General features: G+C 39.3%; 1 protein-coding gene across 1 annotated transcript; it reads right to left on the reverse strand.

The window, feature by feature from the left end:
- Positions 1-4523: 4523 nt before the first annotated feature.
- On the reverse strand, positions 4524-13112 carry NIPAL1 (NIPA like domain containing 1). The gene is made up of 7 exons (XM_041402801.1): positions 12783-13112; positions 12005-12056; positions 8908-9216; positions 7792-7848; positions 7239-7329; positions 5269-5429; positions 4524-5128 (listed from the first exon to the last, which is right to left on the reverse strand). The coding sequence occupies exons 1-7, from the start codon at positions 13110-13112 to the stop codon at positions 4524-4526; spliced, it is 1605 nt and encodes a 534-aa protein (XP_041258735.1).
- Between the last annotated feature and the right edge of the window lie 9685 nt (positions 13113-22797).

The raw sequence follows: 22797 nt of genomic DNA on the forward strand, positions 1-22797 counted from the left end.
CTCTGCCCTGTGGGATGGAGAATCAGAAGATAAAACTTGTGGGCTGAGATAAGAACAGGTTAACAACTGAAACAAAGTAAGATGTAACAATAGCAATAGCAATTTAAAGGATAGAACCCAAGAGAAACAAGTGATGCACCTTACCAGTGCTCACCCCTGCTGACCAATGCCCAGCCCACCCACGGGCAGTAACCAGCAGCCCCCAGCCAACTTCCCTTCCTCTCCCCCCCAGTTTATACTTCGATCATGATGTTCTATGGTGTGAAATATCCCCTTGGCCACTTTAGGTCAGCTGTCCTGGCTCTGCTGCCTCTCAGCCAAAATTGAGACAACACAGTAGACACACGGAGCTCAGCACAGTTTATGCCCAGGCCGTAGAAGTACAAAGCTTTTCAGCAGATGATGTACTACCAATGTGAAATTCAAACACTCTCCACAATATAAAGTGCATGGGGACTTTGAATAATATATGAGACATCTTTTTAAGCAGCTCTTGTAAAACTGGTTTTGCCATATTACTGCAAGTTAATGTGTGATACATTACAGCACCATGCAGTGAAAACCAGCTCCATTAGGTTTATGTACTCAAAGCACCTTGCTCCTGCCTCTCACTGACCTCTCCCATGGTGAATATGCACCCATCCTGGTGGGAAACATGCTGGTCTAACAACTGGAACCAATAAGGCTTGCCTACCAGGCTTCCACTTCCCAATATAATCTTTCTGTAGGCTGCTTGGGGAAAAATTTGAAGAAGGTGTTATTAACATTCTGACACAGATAAATTAAACAGCTGCTATCATCAAGCTGACAGTAAATAAATGAAAAAGCACGAGAACTTGTGAAACTGATGCTTAATTGGCAGCAAGAAATAGTCTGCAGTACAAAGGTCAGGTATCTAAAGTGTATTTATTTATCAGAACAGCTACACCCTTACATAAAGACTGAGTAGGCCACCTTAGACCTCATGGTGACTGTGAGCTTAGTTCAAATTCCAACCATATTCTAACAGGCAAAAAATGGATTAATAGATATCCTTGTCACTGACCATAAAGAGATGTCTGCTGTTTTTTCAAACTTCCATGTGATAAAAATGAGATCTGGAAAAAGCAGTAAAGACACGTCCATACAGGGAAGATTCCGTCAAAGGCTGTAGGAGTGTTCAGCATTTGTAAAAATTTAGCTACTGTTTGCTGATCACAAATCAGAACACTTGGAACAAGACTGTATCATGGCTGGGAGGAAAAAAGACAGAACTCCAAGCTTTTGTGAGCCAGCCACTTAGGATACATCTATTTTCTATGAAAAAGGTGCATTATTGAAAAAATGGAATTTATTTTCAGAAAGTGAAATGAATTCACTCATCAAAAGTACTCCTGAGAAGCAATGCAGACCATTTTCTAGTATGTACAGGGCTGGTGACACTTGTTTCAGACCAATTCCTGCCTCCTCTCCTGCTCCCCCAGCAGATTTCACAGATGGGAGGCCCTACAGGCCCACCAAAGCACATCACCATCCCTCCTCCCTCAGGCACCACCAGCCTGGCTCCTGCTCAGCCTCCCACCATGTTCTGAACCATGGCACCATCTTAAAACCTGCCCACAAGGAGTCAGTGCAAACCTGCCCTGCTGGCAGGATACTTCCTAGCACACTTGCCAGTTTTATTTTGCTGGAATTTGAATAATAGGAGTCCACACCCTTCTCAAAGTATTCTAGAAAATGAAGAATTCTAGCAATTCCCCACCTAGCTCCAGGATGCAGCGCTGATGAGTAGAGTTTGATGTTTTGAATATGTACCCTTTGGGATGAAGATTTTATTATGGCATGTTTCTTTCAAGTGTGGCTGGAAAAGGAAGATGGTAGACCAGATATCTATAGAAACTGGTAACTGAAGTATTTCCTTCCAAAATCATACAGATTTTTTAACATATCCAAGTCTTCTTAACCTACCTAAATTTAGTTGGTGCAGCTATGTAAGGAACTTAATTGCCCATTAATTTGTCCTGAGATAGGGTAATAATGAGTAGCTGCCCAGATTTGTTTAGTATCAGCATTTAAAAGCTGTAATTTGGTTAGCAATGTATTGCCTCTGAGGATTGCTTTGTTCTCCTTCTTATCCATTCACCCTACATACCAAAACACATTTAATTACTTTAAATAGTGTTCTTCATTTCACTGCCTGGAAAACCTCACAACTCACTGAAATGCTCTCCACTGAGACTGGCTAAGAGACAAACATGCCTAACACATCAGCTTTGGGTTTTCTTCTCTAGTTTTGAAATATGGATGACACTCTTTTCTTATCCCTTGTTTAAAAACCACAGATAATTTAGTACATAACCATGAATAATTTATTACAAGAGAAATATTAGCATAATTTCAATTAAAAAAATCAAAGTTATTCCAAACTAGTAACTAAATATAAACATTTAAAAAAATAGCATCTCTTACAACAAATATTTTTATACAAAAAGTTAATCAGTAATTTTTTTTCTAACATGACGGACTTCTTGTACACCATGAAAATAACCATTAACTTTGTTTTTTTGACATTGTTAGAAAATAAAATTCTTTTATTATTAGTTGCTATTTATGTGTAATAGCAGATACACAGGTCCAGTAGAAAATACAGGAATTTTGCTTGGTATAGGCTAATTACAGCCAGCATAGTTGGAGTATAAGGAGTCCACACCCTTCTCAAAGAAAGTATTATGACAAATCTTTAAAAAATGCCAATGCACATCCATTCAAGAACTGGACTGGTTGCTATTTCTTACAAATAACTCATCTGGTCACACCACAGTGACGACTCTATAAGCAAATAAAGGGGCCGCAAACTATGCAAAAGCATTTCTTTTTCTCTTTTTTACAGTCAATATTTTCTTCAGCTATTCTTTGAATTGTGCAATTCAGAGTGAAAAGCAACTCAAGTTTTTGTTAAAGAACAAACTATAAAATGCCCTCCATCTTTAGTGTTTTTATTGTTTGTATTAGTTGTTTTTAACTATTAAGATTTTGAAGCTTGAATCTGGTCAATAAAACCAAAGTATTCTCTACATTAACTAAGAATTAATGAAACCCTGTTAGTAGCTTTTCTTGTCTGAAGCTTTTTTAACACAAGCATTTTAACAGCAAAGAATTGCTGTGAATTTCATCTCTCAAGCTGAAAAATATTCCAAATTGATAATGTATACAATGTCATTATATTTTGAAGACAAGCGTTTTTAGTGAAAATGTCCCTTTTGCTGGGTAACAGTGATGCCACACAAATATATGAAATATAAGCAGCAACCCTTTTGTAAAGGATGAGCTTTCCTTGGCAGAACAATTTTCTATCCATCCAAACTCTTCTACCAAACCTTTTGAACATTAGAATACATACAGCTTGCTTCATGAAGAAGTTCTGCTTGGCATATACATTTCAGCTGATTAAAACCAGTTTTTAACTGCTGATGTGCTGGCATCCTCTGGCAAACTTTCTGGACTCACACTTAAAAATCCAAAGACTGGAAATGCTCCTTTCTGAAGAGCTTGTCACCAACACACATCTGATTGCTGAAGTTACTTACTTACAAAGTGGAAAACAAAGAGGACTGTAATGAGCAAACCATGGACTGTGCGAGCTTTTTTGTGACAGGAAGACCAGTGACCACAACTGAGGAACTACAGTAAAGTTACCAATCTTCAAGGCTTCTGGTAGGTTAACATATTGTTAAACACCTAATAGGGGCGAATACTATTTTTTAGAAAGTTCAAACTCAAAAAAAAAGACATTCTGACGTTTCTCACCCCTTGCCTACAGCTCATCCTTTACTTAGTATTTTTAGAAGTAGTGCATGGATTGCAAAATGAATTTTGCACTTAGAATAAAAATTAACAGGACTATTTTATTAATAAAGAACAATACCTTCCTAGAAAATGAGGAAAAAAATTTGAAAAGCTTAATTGGGTTCTAATTAATAGATGGCTGTATTAGGAAAAGGTGAAAAAAAATCTTGCATAAAATTTTGTACTAAAAACTAAAAGGATTAAACAGTGTTTTCTTCATATTATGTCTCCAATGAATATCCTTCATGTAGAGTATCCACAAGCTCACTTGGCAATAAATTGTAAAAATATAAAGAAAGCCAGAAATATTAAGGCCATCACCAAGATAATAGCAGAGTACCTGCCACTTCAGCAAGGCTTGTCTTTTATCATCAAAAGAAAATTTCATTTTTTAAACATGGCTTACAAAGATCATTCTTTTTTGCTAATATTTCCCAAGAAGAGATGCTGCATAAAAAAAGGACCATGTTTTTCATTGCCTAACATATAATGACCACCAGGTTTCTGGCTGTCATGCTAATTACTGAATATTTTCAATCATTACTGCCAACAGCTGATATAGAGAGGAATGCTCCACACTTAACAGGCCTCACAGACAAATTTCCAGAGGACTGCAGGAAAGTAGAGCTTTCTAGTAGACATGGGTGGGCTGAGTCTACAATTCATGATACTTCAATGATGAACACTGCTTGAGTGTTTCACTGACTGAATAAAATGTTGTCCTCCTCATATGCCAAAGCTGGGTCTTCCATGCTCTCCAGCAAAGTGTGACTGGTTTCAAATTCACGGTGGGGCAGTGACGGTTCTTTGGCAACAGTGGACATCAGCTGACTCCAGGTGATGTTAGTGTTTTTGAAAGCATGCAGCAGGAAAATGCCAATGATGATGCTGCAGAATCCACTCAGGGTTCCAATGATATCACCCAGTTCCATGCTACTCCACTCCTTGAACAAGATGATGGAGCACGTCACCACTGTCGTAGTGAAGCACACGTAGTAAATGGGGGTCACGAGGGACGTGTTGAACACGTCCAGTGCTTTGTTGAGATAGCTGATCTGGGTGCTGACTGAGAGCACCAAGATGCCCACCAGAATGTAAACCAGGGGATGGCGATAGGCTGGCTTCCTCTGCAGCATCTGTTTAATGGCAATGCCCAGGCCTTTCACAGACGAGACAGAGAAGGCGCCAATGAGTGAGCAAATTAAAATGTAGATCAGTATATTTGTCTGACCTCTCTTTGGAGCCACGACAATGATCAGGACGAGGGCAACGACTGTTAGAAGAACAGCAAATGTAACAAACACTGTAAAAAAGAGGAAAGGGAAGAATAATGCACATGAGGTAAAATACTAGACTATGCCCACAAATATGCTCAGAGTTGTTCAGTGCCCTGGCAACCTCCCTACAAGCTGCAGCATGTCTTCTCTGCAATTGCATACAGACCTGGATCTTGCAGTTTTCTTTCCATCTCATCTAGTGAGGTGACCTCCTCCTCCTCTGGAGCATGAATAACCATGACTGTTGACCCCAAAATGCTCAGTACACAGCCCAGCTTTCCATGAATATTCAGCTTCTCTTTTAAAAAATAGGATGACAATATAGCACTGTTCAGCAAAATAAAAATAAAATGTTCAGCTCCACCAGGCACAGAAGACATTAAAAATCTCTGTCTAGCATAACAGAAAACCTCTTTTGAGTTTGGATATATGGTAAACCAGCCTAAAACAATCAAATTGTAAGGAGTTTTTCCAAGAAAGTTGGTCATGACCAAGAAGATAAGGTCAGGTTTTAGGGAGTTTAGACACCCTCATTGCTTCCCTCCAGGTTGTAAAAGGGTCCAAAGTACCAAGGAACTTCTCACTCCTGATTGCCTGGCTCAGGGTATGCACTTTCACTGGAGATTAACCATAAGAGCAGTTTCTTTCTTCCAAAAATGGTTCAAAGCACTTCATTTGCCATTACAACCAATGCACATGAGTTTTGGAAACTGTTCCTCATCCCTCCCCAGGCTCTCCCACCCAGGCACACTTTCTGCCTGGCTTCCAGGGCTCCCCCCAAAACAGAGAGAAGGCATGTCTTCCCCTTCAAAGAGACCAACCTCAGGATCTCCACGGGGTTGATTATTTAACCTAAGGACAATAACACAGCCTAAATAACACCACTCACAGGTCATGATTAGCCTGTTAGAGAACAACCTTGGGCACAAACACAGGCTTAATGGTGTGTGAACACACTCACAAATAGTTATTCAACCCACTGATCAAAACACAGACATTTTTTTTCACACAAGGGTAATGAGTTCATTGACATGGAGTTCTAACAACCTCTCTGTCTCATGACAATTTGAATGATTGCTATCCCCATCAAAGAAGAGAGCAATAAAGCTCAAGCTGTTTTTGCACAGCAGCAGCCAGGCAGCCAGCTGATCTGCATTTACCAACGTGCTGACCCCAGCACCACTGCAGGTTACATCAGTTACATCAGTTTTGCTACGACAGAACAGCTGAAGTTTAAGCAGGTAGATTATTCCAAGCATCCTAGGGGGTTTTTTGTTTGTTTGGTTTTATTGTTTAGGTTATTTTTTTGCTTTGTTTTTAATATGTGGTGCATGTTGTTTTTAAACACAGTGGTTCATATAATATACTCAGTTCTTAAAAATCAGAGTTTTACATTTAAAATACTATAATTTCATTTTGCTAAAAATTATTTCCTATAAAATTTTTGTATGCACAGTCCACGTCTTTTCTGCTCTTATGATTGCCACATTACTGTATGTGCTTAAGAACTTGGAAATTATTTTTTTTCTTCATACATAGGAAACAATAAGTCTGTGAAGGACATTTATGTTTCAAAAGAATCACAAATTTTAATTGTGGATACAGAAGAAAGCTTAGATTTTCTTTGCCTTCTTGCCAGAAAGATTTCAAAAAGACAAAACAAAATCAAAAGGTTTACTAACTCTGCTTTAATATGAAATTATGCTCCTATAAATAGAAATTATTTTGAAAACATTTTGTGAAGGAGTGCTGTATTTTTATTTAAAGTTTAGTCACAGCCAAAGAACAGAATAACAGTTTTTTAAAAAACTCCAGTTGTCTAGGAATAGATAAATTACCTTCTATCAGCAGTATACCTTGTTTGTGCTGATAAGAATTACTTTATGATCTAGGTGGAAAGCTACAGGGAAGGCATTCAGTGGCCTTTGCAACAAGACTTTTTATTCTGTCTAGCCAGAGAGGTAAGTTCTAAATAAGGAAAAATATCTTTCCAGCAAGCAACAAAAAGCATTTTCTGCTCATCAATTGCTTTCCAGTTTTCTTATTAAAAATCTCTACTTTCAGCCAAAGACAGTATTTTTTTCCTCATGCAGTGAGTGGTTCATCTGCCAAGGCTTGCTCCCAACTGCTACTGACCTTATGAGAACACTCAGTGCACCCAAGGGGGTAACCAAGGTTGCAGGTGCAAAGGCATAGGCAGCAAAGTTTGCAGCTTCTCCTAATCCCACTGCAGAAGAAAGAAAATTTGAATCAGCTTGGAGGAGAATATTAAAAGGCACACTACTGTAAATATTTTCTATGACAGCTATGACAGCAAAATACAAACAAAAATATTTTTTCTGCACTATACATGAACATTTTCATTTCAAAATTAGCTGCACAACCTCTTTTGGAAGTAATAAATGCTGAAGACAGTTAAATACTTTTCTCCTAAATACTCCTAGAAGCTGGACAGATGAAATTCCATGGCATTTGACCAGATATTAAAGAAAAGATGGTTATTCTGCAAAGAGCTCTGAAGACCAAATGCAGTATTTGAAAGACAGCATATGAGAACAGCTTGTCATGAATGTGATTGCAAGGACATTTCTTTTAAGTGAAGGGAACGAAAAATCAGACAATAAATCTCTTTCAAACAATCTGCTTTTTGCAGATTTACATATAGGTTGAGAGGAAAGAACTGACTTACTTGACAGCAGTCCAGCCCACCAAAGCCATTCCTTCAAATAAGAATATCCACCTTGACCTGAAAGAGAAAAAACCCTTACTTTAGAACTAACAGATCACCTTATTGTAAGAAACAAAAATTACAGCTTCACATTTGCACTTACAAAGTACAAAAGAGCATTGTTTGCAACAAGAAGAATATTTGATTTTGACTGACATTTTATTAACCACTCTACTGCTTTGTGACTTGGACTTCTAAAAAATGCTATTTGACTAAAAATAAACAGAGGGGAAGTTTCAAGCAGAAGTAAAATGTTTATAAAGACTGTTGGTGAGCTTAAGAGATGTTTTAAAATGCTTTTCCAATATATTCATATGGTCAACTGCAGCTTGACTCTCCTTTTACTTTAGGTTTGAAAAAATTAGAAAGAAAAATGCCCCTGTGTGCATGACTTTTTTTGTTGTTTTTTGTTTTTAACATAAAACATAAGTATATATAATATACAGTATCAGAGCTTTTTCAAATAACCAAATTCTCTGGAATAATATTTTCCAATAAACGCAACAAACAAAAGAAAAACTGCTAATATTCTGTATTTAAATTCATGCAAAGGAAATTATGAGATTAGTGCAACTGTTCTTTTTCTAGCTGTTCATATGTTGACTTTGATGAAGGCATAGTTGTACTAACTGTAGAAACTTGTGTAATAAATATCATTTCTAAAACTCATTGCACTCAAAAAAAGCTGAGCAAAACCAAAAAGCTAAACCAGCTTAAGACTTTCAATCTCAAATGAGGGGGAAGAAAGATTGAAAAAAGAGGGAGAAGGGCATTTTGGAGGGTAAGACAAATGGAGAATTTTACTTTGGTAACTAATTGCTCTCAGTGAGGAAATCACACCAGCTCACTAGATTTAATACCCCCTGCATCTCCCACAGTCCTATGAGTTCTGAAATCCTGGTCCCTGTAATCACACACAGAAATAATACCATGTCTCCATCCCTCACCAAGACAGGACTTCTGATCACCATTAAAGTAGTTTTAAACATGCAATCTGTGACTTGAACCTTGATTTTGTCAAGCTGGAAGAGGTGTTTGTGTCCCCAGCAGGAGCAGTGATGGGGACACATCACTTACCAGCTCGGGTGACTCCTCTGTCTGCCAGTTTCAAAAGTCCTTTCTTCTTCAGTATGAAACTAGACCCAATAAAGATACTGGAGCCTATAGCCAAAGCCAAGCCAATGTAGAGGTGGTATTTGCTTCCAGAAGGCATGGAAATGCTCCAGTTTGTTTCATTGCCCATCCCTTCCATAGAGGTGAGGAGAGGAGAGTGTGACTCAGACACATTGATGATCTGGCACCATGCCTGACAGGAGTTGCGGCAAGAAAAAGAGAGCACAGCACCTGGGAGCACAAAAAGAAGGACAAATGATTCATAACACAGGCCCACCTCTGGAAGAGCCCTGGCCTCACTCTGCTCACTCTATTTCGTGTCTTTGCAGAGCACCTGTAATTTCTGACTGTGCAAATAACACACAAAACCCACACAATGTACACAGTGCTGCCCTGGGTCATTACCCGCTCCTGTAGCTCGCAGGTGATTACATTATTTTACATCCTTATTTTGCACTTCATTGGCTCAGACAAGCAATAAGGGGAATACCAAGCAATGCACCAAAAAATATTAGCTTCAATTTAAAATTCAACTCAAAATCTTAAAAGCTAACCTGAAACTTAACAAGATGAAGGGCCTCTTTTTTGTTGTGCAGAGATCACAAACACATAGCCGAATCCAATTTTGGACTTTGCCTGTAAAAGTAAGCCTGCTGCTATTCAAGGCTTCTGTTTTTACATTGGTGGCTGAGATTGGAAAAACAAATGGAAAAAAAAGAAGGAAAATCAAACAGGGAACAAACTCTCACTGCATATGGGCACTAAGACATTTTATGAAAACTGTTCAGTGAATACTATGTGAATCAAATCTTATTTAACCAATCACAAAATTTTCAGGTGAAGGCCTCATTACACCTCCCAGCAAATCTAATCTAACCTCAATAAGCCCTGGGTGGAGGTAGATCACAGGCCACAGGGGACAGATCCCCCAGCTATCCCTGCAACACTGCTGGAGAGCTGGGTGATCCTGAGCAGAGACCGAAGCTTCACACTCAGCCAGCCAAGCATTATCAGTGCCACCATGACGACAGCCTGTGGGAATGACATCATTGTTATCAGCCTAGATTTGTTTCTAAAGGAAGAACAGGTACTGCATTTCCAAGAACAAAATGAATTGCTTTTTTTTTGCATGGGGAAGCAGAGGTCAGGCAGCAAAGCTGCAACAGGGCTCCGGCAGTCTAGGCTGACATCTCAGTTTGTCACAGTAGAGTGCATCAAGAAACCAGTGTGGATTACAGACTGGAAAACTCTTAGGAACAAAGTTTTTTGAAAAGAAGGCTTATTGTGAAGACATGTTAAAATATGAAACAATTTGCAGAAGTACAAAAGCTGAGTGCACTGTGATACATAGGAAGCAGGGGATGCAACAAATAGTTTTGTTTTTCATGTTTTCCCTGCAGTTAAAATAACACATGAACAATTAATCCTGAAGAGTGACAGAATCAGTAATACACTCCCTTTTTTTCTTTTTTTTTCTTCTCCCTTTTCCTAACTGAAGAAATGCCACTTAGGGACTTGGTAGGAAAGGATGTGCCTCTGTGGTCACATGTAAGCTCTGGAAATAAAAATGTTACATCAAAAGTACTTAACTGAACAATTAACAAGAAGCAGACTTGGATAATTCATTTAATACAGTTTAACAAAGAATAGTTAAAATACATAAAGTCCTAAAAATATCCTATTTGCAGTTAATTACAGCTAATACCAGGCAATGCTGGTATTAGCTCTGGGAGACAGCACCCTTTACAAGTAAGGAACTAGAGTGAGTACCTGTTCCCTATTTTCTCATTTCATATTATACAGCAAACATACTACAGGAAGTGATAATTTGATTTGCAGGCTGTACAAACACATTTCCTTGTTTGCCAAGAGTGTTTCCATATAACAGGAGTTGTTTTGTATTGCTAAGTCAGACTTAATAAAAATGTTCCCACAAGATAGGTATGCTCATATTCCACAGCTGAAGATTCAAATCTTAGAGAACTTAGATCAACATGCAGTTACTATTGCATAGTATGTAGGATAGATACTATTCTACACTCTTATCATTATTAGAAATTACAATTGGATAATGTAAAAATATGGAATTAGCATTTGCAACTGAAAGTATTTTGAAATCCTAAACTATTAGCATAGTCTTAGAAGAAGAAAAATTTGCATGTGCTTGTTTTCACATAATTAGTGAAGAATAAATCACAAAACAAAATTACAGAAAAGTCCTTTAAGCATGAATACATTTTGTCTTAGTAAACACATACTGGGGCAAGATAAAAATGCCCTTGCTCATGACGGGGGGTTGGTTTAAATACCCTTCAAAGGTCCCTTCCAATCCAAACTATTCTATTATTCTGTGAAAAAAACAATGGAGAGATGAATGAAATCCCTTAGCTCCCAATACCTATACTGGTGCTAAACCAGGATGGTGTGAGAAGCAGTAACATTCCTTGCCTTTAATTAAAAGAAAACTTGAAGATAAACACTCCTGGTAAGTATAGTCCTTCCATTCCCTGCAACAGTAAAGGCAGCTTTCTATCTGTGCATTGGGTTTCTACAGCGAAGAAAATAACAGTTTTCGTCCTCCTTTTTGGTGACTGGTGCACTTTCGTTTAGCTGGAGATGAATGGCAAGCTTATTTTGTTTCACATGAAACAAAATGTTTTTCTATGTGTTCTAAAGTTTTTCATTCCTCAGCATACCTCACACCATCAAATAAGGAAAGTTTATCACGTCATTTGTACTAAGTCACCCAGTGAATGTCACAGGTTGCTTCTCTCCTTTCTGAATTACAATCTTTGCCCACATTCACAAAGAAACATTGGATTTGTCACTGAGAAGAGTCATTTTAAATGCTTATGATCTCTTTTTATTGGGCTGAGCAGCTTCTCATAGTTAAAGAAAAAAAAAAAGTAATTTGTTCCTCTTGCATGAAAAGCGGCATGTAAGTGCACTGATCAAAGAACCACCTGAGTGACGGGAAGAGGAGGCTGCTCCAGAAATTACTGTTATTTTATTACCCCAGTCTGAACAGTCTGAAGATCACTTGGAAAGGCTGAGGAAGATGACAAACCACTGAGGCTGCCTGGCTTGCTCAGCACAGAGTTTCTGTAGCTAAGCTAGTTTCACCTCCTACTTCCAAATGTCAACAAACATGAACGTGTCAGCAGAACTCCTCCTTGCAGAAATAATCTCTCCCAGCTCTGACTCAAGGCTGGCAGCAACAGGAAACCAGTCTGAGCCGAGGCAACTGCTGGTGTAACTTCTAAACCTTTTTTATGATTCAGCTAATTTTTTTCTTTTTTCTTTTTTTTTTTTCTCTCAAACACCTAAATATTCGCTGTCTGAATTGGGTAGACCAGCCACCCCGGTGCTACACACTGCTTGTGACATGTCTAACTTGCTGTCATTCTGAAGTTCAGGGCTGACTGGCCTTGGTTAGTGACAGTCAACTTGGTTCTTAACCTGCCACTGAAGATACTGGTCCTAAGTCATCTCGAAAACGAATTGCTCTGATTAGACAATAATTTAACCATTTCTAATGAGCTCACGACTCAGCTCCCCCCTGGCAGAAACCTGGAACGCCTTTCTCGGTCACCCAGGAAATACCAAGCCCACCTTTGCCAAGGCGCAGCTCCTGGGGCCAAGAGTGGGTGTATCGAGAAGCCGCAAGGAATTCTTCCCGTCACACCTGGAGTAGAGACTCACCAAAAAGCACAAAACAAAGCTGAAAAGATGTTTAACCCTAGGCAGCCGCGGGAGAGGGGCAGGAGCCTCCCCGGCGCCGCACACGCGCCGCTCCTCGGAAAACAACTGGGTGATGCCGGGGCGGAGGAAAACCTCACCTGGGGGCTCCGGGCACCGGGGCTGCAGGAGCGCACGGCCGCGCCCCGAGCCCGCCGGCCCTCCGCGTCCCGAGCCACGCGATCCCCCCGCGCAGGCCGAGCCACCCCGCGCCCTCCCGCGGTGGATCCCCCCGCGCAGGCCGAGCCACCCCGCGCCCTCCCGCGGTGCCCCGGCCCCGCGGCCCGCACACACTGACCCGCTCGGCAGCACGGGCGGGCGGGCAGCGCCTCTCCGGGGCCCACGGCTGCGAGGCTCCGCGGCTCCGCCCGCCCGGGCGCGGCACGCCGCACCTGGGCGCGCCCGCTCGCCGCTGGAGACGGGGGTGGCATCCCCGCCACCCCTCTGGACACAGCCTGTGGGCGAAAGGGCACGCAGGGCTCCAGGAGTCACCCCGAATGGGCTTTCCAGATGGTTACCGAGTCCCAGACCTGGGGAGTTCAGGGGCCCCACCTGAGCACTGAATCCAAAGAAGAGCGCGCTCTCCTGAAGTAGCTTGGCAGCGTTTGCCTCTCCTGGGAGTTTCTGTAGATTTAATTTTCTTCCCCTTCGCAGCTGGGAGCAGAGATGAGCAGTCTTGATGTGCAACCACTTATGTTTGTGACAAGCTGCCTGTGCTCGCTTTGGCCAGTGGATCTGCGGGCAAGCAGAGGGGTTTCCCGGCCAAACTATGGCAGCGTCCTAGAACAAGGGCAGTGCCTGGTGATGCATACCCTGAGATGACTCCCTGTGGCTTAACAGGCTCCAAGTTCTTACAGAAATAATTATCTTTATTACCCAATGAATAGTTTCAACTAAGGTCTTGGTTTTGACATGATTAAAGTGAAATACACTTACAAAATGTAAGGCTTAATAAAAGATTATATGTTGCCCAGCAAACTTCCTGGGACACTCTGCAGACCTTTAGCATGCACAAGGATTTCTCTAACTGGAGGCAAAATTGCAAATTTAACACACCTCCACAGAGCACCACAGGGACGTGCAGGACTGAGATTAGAGCTGTAACCAGGCTTTGCAGCACAGTACCGAAACTAATCATCATTGGTTTTGAAAAGCCATTGGGGCATACTGCTGAAATACGTTGACATTATCAGCAAAATAACTTGGTTTTCCTTGACTTAGGTATCCTTGACTTTGCAGTCCTGTGGTTAAACCAAGAGATTGGTTTCAATGTCTAAGTCTCATTTTTAATTTCTGTATTTATTTTTTAGCATAACCAGCACTCGTATGTTAGGATAAAAGGAACACTGGATTTGCTTTTTGTGATTTTAGTTACCATTCCACTTTATCTTTACTATGTCTACACTATAACAACTTCTAGGGAAGGTGGCCAGAATCCATTGCAGGCTGCATGATAAATAGTTTGACTTCTCCGCTTTAACATTTCTAAAGCAGGCTACTGCTAAAAAAAAAAAAGAGAGCAATAATTTTAAATGGTATTTGAAAGAATTAAATCAAAATTTTAGAGCATAATCTGAAAGTCTGGGAGAAAATTGTGATCTTCTTGTACAACATAAGCATGCCCATAGGATAAAACCACATATATGGACAGATGCATGTCTGCAGTCTACTTCAAATTCCTATTTTTGTTCTGTGTCCTCTCAGATCTGTCAACTCTGTTTGTTCATATCCCTGTTTCTGAAAAAATGTGTCAATTTTTTGAGCTTGCTGCAATCCTGCAAGTGACTCCGTTGGCAGATCTGCTGAGAAGAGAAGTGGTAATATCCACAAAGTCCTGCTGAAGCAGCAGAGAAGGTGGGAAAGGGTGAGCTGCCAAAGACCACCTCTTCCTCTGGCACAGCTCTTGCTGACATGCTTCTCACAGCTTCACTGTGGTGCAGTACCCAGAGCAAGAATATGGAGAAACAACACAGCTAACACTTCTGTAAATGGGCTGCTGTACCAGCCAAGTCCTTTAGCAGGCCATGGACATCAAAGTCTATTTAATTAATGAATAAAATATTTAATCTGATTTACACATTTGTTGACAGCTGGCTGAACATGAACCAGCAGTATGCCCAGATGGCTGGGAAAACCAATGGCATCCTGCCCTCTATCAGGAATAGGGTGGCCAGCAACATTTTGTCCCCCTGAAGCTGGCACTGATGAGGCCACACTGTGAGTCCTGTGTTCAGTTCTGGGCCCATCACTACAAGAAAGACACTGAGGTACTGGAGCAGGTCTAGAGAAGGGCAATGGAGCTGGTGAGGGTCTGGAGCACAAGTCATGTGAGGAGTGGTGAGGGAGCTGGGGGTGTTTAGCCTGGAGAAAAGGAGGCTCAGGGTAAACCTTACCTCTCTACAACTGCCTGAAAGGAGGCTGTAGTTAGAAGAGGGTTGGTCTCTTCCACCAAGTCAAAAGCAACCAGACAAGAAGCGACAGCTTCAGGTTGTGCCAGGGGAGGTTTTTCTTCACTCAGAGGGTTGTCTATCATTGGAACAGGCCACCTAAAGAAATGGTGGACTCGCCATCCCTGGCGCTATTCAAAAGATGTATAGATGTGGAAGTGATGGGTATGGTTTAATAGTGAACGTAGTAGTGTTGGGTTAACTTGTACTTAATGATCTCAAGAGTATTTTCCAACTTAAATGATGCTATATACTTATTGTTCCTTGGCTGAAAATCTTTAAATGCTTCACATTTTTATATTGTAATAAACAGCAAAAACCATTATGAGACCATTTTTCTTCAGAGAAAAAAAAATGAAGTCACGAAAACCTTGTGACTAACAATCCAAGTCAATGGACAGATGCAAAAACCTTGCAATCTATAATATTATTACAGAACAGAGTAGGCATACTTCAGGTGTAAATACTTCACTGGTGATTAGCAGTTTTCATACTCAACTTGTTTTGAAGAACTTTGAGACAATGTCAGGGAGAAACTAACTACATAAAAGTAATTTATCAACATTGATATATTTTTCTTTATTTTGGTTGACATGTAAAGGTCAAATGGGAAAAAAAAATAAAGTATTGATACACAATCTCATCAACTGACATAAAGAGAAAAAAGATGCCAGTTTGCCATCCAAAATGACACTTATGACTGATTTAGAGCAATGCCTGGATCATAAGCTAATGCAAATCAGCACAGACCCATTTAATTCCCTGGAGCTGTGCCAGATACAGCTAAGCACAGATTAACCTTTTGTGTATGAAGTAAAAATATGCATGTAGTAACAGTCAAAGCAATTTTGTGGCAGTTTCCATTTCTCCCAAAGATGAATAAATGTCTGTGAAACCCTGCTCTGCCCTTCTATGTTATTGCACTATTTTTTCCCCCATTAAATGTTTGGAAAATGCAAGAGAAAATTTATGTTAAAATTCTGCTACTTATGTAGCTATCTAACTTCATTAACTATGTAATATATTAAAAGTTTCATGAAACTTTCCTTAAAGCCAGCAAGCACTGACTTTAATAGTAGATCTTTCATAAAAATGGAAGCACTGACTATCTAGCCAATTTTAGTCTTTTACATTTATAACTAAAACAGTCACTGGAAACATCATTTTTTGTGCCTTAATAAATCCCATCTTTACCTCTGTGTTAGCCATGAACTACTTAATTACCATAATTTGTGTGTCTTCTTGGCTTTGTTATAAATTCTTTACTCTTATTGAGGATTCTTTTTTCTTATGTGCATGTACATTGAGTTCCTGATGCAGTATTGAATTATATTATCATAAATACTGAAGATGATGACAAGTTTCACCACAATTAGAAAACCTGTTCACTGTGCAGCTGGTTCAGGTGCAGACATGAAGCAAGAGCTATCTCTTTTATTATTATTTAGGAAAATTGCCTGTGGCATTTTTAAATCCTGTTCTCATTGCTCAGCTTCCCTGTTCTGCATTACTCTGCCAGCAGTCGTTGCTACACGACAGTGTCCAAACATGAGTTCTGTTCAATACAGAAGGTACAGACAGATTCATTACCTTTCCTGGCATGTAGCCACACAAAAATTACTGAAGTGGATTTGTGAATGAAGCTCTGACCATGGGAACTCTATCTTCCCCACTACATGGTGATTTAGTGCAGACCTGCAGGAATACATGAAGAAATTAGGTTCAACTGAGAAAAAAAAGGTCTCTAGACTGAAGTTTAAAATTATTAGATTGCTCTACTTGCTGGGTAGAGATTAATTGTATATATGTTCCCTTATAAATGCCCAGATAGTGCCATCTTCACTCCTTCTATACTACAAAGAGTGAATAACATGCAAGGTTGGATTTATGAAACCTTTTTTATCTACAGTGCACTTTCTATCTCTCTTATTGGTGGCAATGTCATATATTGATGATTTTTGTTTAAGCAGAATTAATATCAGTGGAATCACCTTTTATTGTGTAAATGTTTCAGCATCATTATTCTGTGCAACCAACAAAGATTCTGCTAAATAGAAGTAATGACTGTACAGAACTTCTGGAACTTCTGTAGGGTCACTACAATTATTCTTTATCCCATTTATACCATTGAATGAAGATCTAGTATTTTCCAGAGAGTTTTCTGATAAGGCAGTCTCTTTGTTCCTTGCAGTTTCTCAGGGGAGAAACACCCACTGAACATGGAAGAGACAAGGATAGTCTTAATGCAGGTTCATCTCAGGGCACAGAAAAAACTGCCAGGCATGGCCAGACACAGTGTGGACATTTCAGAAGTGCTAGTCCCTGTGCAGAGTAGCCATGCAGAAACTAGGGTCTGGACCTGGTGGATGGTGGTGAAAGGCTTTGAGACAGTGTTTGAGCACACTGTGCGGTGCTGTGCTCTGTGCCTGAGAGCACCTGCAATGCTTTGCCATTCCAGCCTCATCTGCACATTAGAGCCCAACTCACCAATACACATCTTAAATTGCTTCTATTTCACTCGCCATCAACCTAAAGTAAAAATACAGTACCACCTACTGGTGGAGACACTGTTGGCACTGATGGTTTTCTAATCATCAAGCCTCATTGATGACACTGAATTCTAGTGTGAATTGAGCTTCATGACACTGAATTCTACATAAGACCATAAATAAGCCAGAAGCCCTGGAATCTTCTCAGCTGCAGCACTTCCAACATGACATTAATTGCTGAAATCACATCAGCTCTAGAAAAACCAGAACAATATTTGCAGAAAATAAGCTTGCCAAAACTGTGATCCCAATCCAAACACTCATCTGTTTACAGAGCTTCAACATAGTAAGCTGAAAAGCAATGTCATGTCATTAAAACCTGCTTAATTTAGAAGTCATATGCATGTGTAATGTATCTAGTGTTTTGGCTGTGGGTATCTGAAACTACATGTAGAATTAATAGGATTGAGCAGAATTACAGATGATGACAATGCAAGATGCAAAAAGAGATTACAGTTGGCCTACTAAAACAGTAATCCATTAGTGCAGTCATTCTCCCATCAGTCCAGGTTACTTCGCTGGAATACAGAATGACAGGAAAAATATTCATGAAAAAATATTGACATTAATATAATAATCAGTGAAGTCTATGACCTCTATGTCACTGGCTTTTAAAGGAGGGCAGAATTGACACCACTATGTTGAGCCTATGCAGAATTTGTCCTGCAAACTTCTTCACAGGTTAGTGAGGTCCTGGCCACTGTCAGACAAGGAAGTGGCCAGGCCTAGTAGGACTCATCTTCCTCTGTTTGAGAGCTTTGAAAAATTCTAGGGTAAACCAATAAAGAGAAAAATAAGTTAGTTTTGCTTTGCAGGACATACTATTTTGTGAGAAAACTGGCAGTTCTACACCAGATTAAAAAGGTGTATCAACTCTTTTGTGTCACATAACAAGGAATATGTCCCAAACATTTAGTTTGGGACATATTCCACATATTCACAGAATCACTGCTCAGCACTGAACATTGACATCTTTCAGACAGTAAGACAGGGAAAAAACCTGGAGAATGACAGAGGTAAATCTGATCATGATTCAATACTATGAATGCAGTTGGATGCAGTAACCTTCTGAGATTCCTTTAATATTATCTATGATTTTAGGATAACAGATGCATTTCAGCTCTTCAAAGACAACAGTAAAGCATAAGCCAGAATTTAGAAGATTATTCACTTCTTTATCTGTTATGTTGCATATCTTACTCAAAACTGGGGTATGTGGCTTCCATTGTACATAAGATTATACATTTCCTTGTTGCCCTGTATTATCTTATTTTAAATTATTTTTATTCTTTAAATTTCAGATGCATGTTCTCATTTCTGGAAAATGGAATGACTGTCTCCAGGGTTGGAAAGTCATAGCAGCAGATGTGTTTAATTTGCTTCTATCATCAGGAGGCTGACCTGTGCTGAGCTTTTGTTTTATGATTAAATCCATAAACTCAGTCACCTGGGCTGCAAGATTTAAGTTGGTTCCTATGATTGCTAATGGCATTTTTTTCCTGCTACCCTTGGTTATAGAAACAAATATGTCATAATCCTGGAGTCCCATGGGCTGGACTGCTTTCCTGGATTCTGCTTTTTGTGAAGCAAAGTTAGAATGTAATTCAGTAACTTTAGCTATGTCTCAGTTGTGGCAAAGATATAAATTCAAGGTTCAACATTTACCTCTTTTTGCTGCTTAAGAGCCTTTTGTTTTTTTTTTTCTTTTACAAAAATGGGCCATGCACAAGATTCCAGACTGAAAAATTAATCACTCAAACTTCAGAGAACATTATTTTCCTCATTCTTATTGTATCCAGCAGTGAAATGTGAAAGGTGAAGTATGCAAATACTATCTTCTCTTTAGATGTATATGCTAGGATCCTCGTGGGGCCTTTCTTGACTCTCTGGCCACTACAGATGCACTCTTGCACATTTCTACCGGAGGAGGAATGCAGCTACTTAAACCATTTTGCAAAGTCATAATCCATACTGAAGCTGAAGATCAGTTCAGTGTCTTAAAACTTCATCATCAAGGCATTTTCCAATAAAAATATATCCACAATTCACTGGATTTTTAAGCATCAAAATATGTCATGTTATATTGTTTAAGAACTTTAAGTAATTTAAAATGTTATTTCCTTTTCTCCAGTTATATGGTATACACATTAAAATAAACAGGAAATTTCCATTGAAGGTGTTTTATCTATTACAGTAAAAAACTGTTACTACAGTTAAAAAGCATCTGCAATATTAAGAGAACAAGTAAGTAGACAACACTGAATATATAGTTATTTACAATATTTTTTTTCAGTTTGAAAACAGAGCACACTCCAGTATTTGTCACTTCTTGTGCTTGTAGATAGGGCTAGTAAGCTTCTGCTCAGGTGAAGGATAATACTGACTGCCACTGTCACTTTCATCTCACTCTAAATCTCAAAATCCATCACTAGGTCAAGGAAATCCTCCTCTAATAACCATGTCCTTCCTTGGGAATAATTCAGAGAACTGCACAGGGAGCTGACTCTCTTTGTGAAATCAATCAGTAAGGGATTTATTTATGAAATGTTGATTATATGTAGCTTTTCATGGTTTTCTGTTTATGTAGTAAGGAAATGTGGCTGATTTAAAGGACTGAAATCTCTAGCAGAAGCAGCAGATTACATTCCTAAGGTAAGCATGCACACTGCTTGTTGAAACTGCTTACTGCAGAACTGCTAAGGACTCTTAGCATGTTAGAAAAGACAGATCATGCTGTAGCCTGCTGCAGATTTCAATGTTAATGAAGATTTTTTTGCTGCTTTTTGTAAAGAAAAAAAAAATCTTTATATGATGCCCAAATCTGTTCCAGGGTATCCTTATTTAAAGCATTTTCTCTATGAAAATAATTATTAGAGATATGAAGGTGGTGGGCCAGTAAGAAAGGGAAAAATATGTAAAATAAAAGAGCAGAAGCGACAGAAACTGATCTTCTACTCATCACCATCCTGTAAAAGGGTAATACTTAGGCCTTCATTTTCTTGAAGCCCTAAAGATTTTGATGCACAGTGATTAATATAATTAGTTTTCAGGTCACAATGCTGGAAAACTCCGTTGTTTATCATAGTAGTTACATTTAAAAAAAAATACAGAGTAGTAAAAGGAAACTATTTGGGATGATGCAGTAAAAGCCATATGGTAAAAATCTAAAATATGTCTCAAGAAAGCATCTATTACCTTTGGAATTTGCTACCTAAAGGTGATAATGTGAAAATATGCATCCCAATATTAAAAAGTACTGTAATAAGTTGTGGCAATGTATCAGTTTAAGAAAAAATATGTGTGGCTACCAAATAAAAAACATGATAGTGATAGAATTTAGTAAAAATTCTGAAACACTTGAAAATGCATTAAGATGAATTCAGATCCACTGAGTTTAATGTGGTATTTTCTACTGTGCCCAGGATGGGCAAATGCTGTAACAAGATAACAACAGTCCCCAAACTAGATTTAATTTCTGTGTCTGTCCAACTTGCACTGGGCACATGCTGCATTAGCAGTCCTGTGTCTTAGACTTGGGAACTTAAACTCCCCACAATTTGCTTTTAGACTAGTGGAATTTGAGGATACTCTTGTGCTTCACATCCTGACAGACAGAAAAAGAACCTGGTGCAGCACTTACCTAAACTTGACATTCAGACTTGGTATTTTGAGACTGCAGGGTAGTTACTGCTTCAATTTCTATGCCACTTAGTGCTTTCAGTGCCTCAGTAATGTGAATATGTCCAGTCCTGCCTCAAATGGCAGCTCCTATTTCCCAGCAAATCCTATGCATGGTTGCCATGGCTGCTTCCCCAGAACAGAGTTTCCCACAGTGTCTCTGCTTACAACAGGCACCAACAGAGCCAGAGGAATTTGTTTATTTGAAAAAATGCAGAGAAAATCCTATTAACCTGAAGAAGATGGGAATGTAGAGGATACAGATTTTTTTCCCCAGCCTTTAGGCTACATACTCTGGATTGGTGTGATTTTAGACACATTCTATTTTATCATACTTATCATCATCTTTAAACTCTAGAACAAGTGGAAATCAGTATGTCTGGAGAGCACAAAGTCCAATGTTTTTTCTTCTTTTTTATTTTTTTGAGACAAAAGAGGACTCAAAGAGCAAAAGTAAATATGAAAAATACATGCCTATGTAGAAATGCTGGTACTGTGAGTAACACTAACATGAAATGACTGGCTTAGAGCCAGTTCTTCTCTGTCGGAGAAATTATTTCCCTTGAGATTAATGCATTTGAATTTGTATGGTGCTGATTTGGACACAGCTTTATTTTGCACCATTGTTTGTGTGGTCCTGTGGAGGATATAGGTTTAATCAGGATGAAATTGTGTGTGCCAGCATTAACAGAGCTTTCCGAGAACTGTAAGGAGATATAAAGCTACTTAATTGAACCTGGTGTAATTTCAATCCTCTCACTTTCAAGCAGTAAGTCACAGGAAACCCTGGTACAGCTTTTAGTCTCCTGGTGAATCTAACCTAAAGTTTAGTATGTCTTAGATATTTAGAATATTTTTATGTCTATTTGTCTTAAACCTGATCCATGCTGGTAAACACTGGAAGACTGACCAGTAATATTGAACTGTATTTAGGACTATTAATGGAATAACACATCTTAATCTTCAATTTTCATCTTTCTATTGTGTAGAATGTTAGATCTCAGTTAGTCAGAGCATGATGTTAATAACACCAAGATTGTGGGCTTGATCCCTGTATGGGCCATTCACTTAAGGGTTGGGCTCAGTGGTCCTTGTGGGTCCCTTCCAAATCAGAATATTCTGTGATATTGCTGTATTATTTTTTGCACCATGTGTCATTCATGTCTGATGAGTGCTGGAAACATGGATTTCCCCTCCTATTTCCTGTATAGGCATATTTTTATTTTCATTGACAAATAAGGGAAGTCAAGTGGGGCAGCAATGTCAGCTGTATCATTCTGCTCCTCCTTCGTGGTGTGCCAGAATACACTGCTTCAAAACTAAAATCCCTATGGCATTTGACTTCACTTATCAGAGGTACAGACACTCATTTGTCAATTTGCGGCTTACAGAGGTCTCTGTACTCTGATTTCACATATACAGGGATATTGTTACTGCAGTGG

Source organism: Onychostruthus taczanowskii, unplaced genomic scaffold, assembly GCF_017590055.1.
Source record: "Onychostruthus taczanowskii isolate IOZ18803 unplaced genomic scaffold, ASM1759005v1 scaffold2, whole genome shotgun sequence".
NCBI lineage: Eukaryota > Metazoa > Chordata > Aves > Passeriformes > Passeridae > Onychostruthus > Onychostruthus taczanowskii.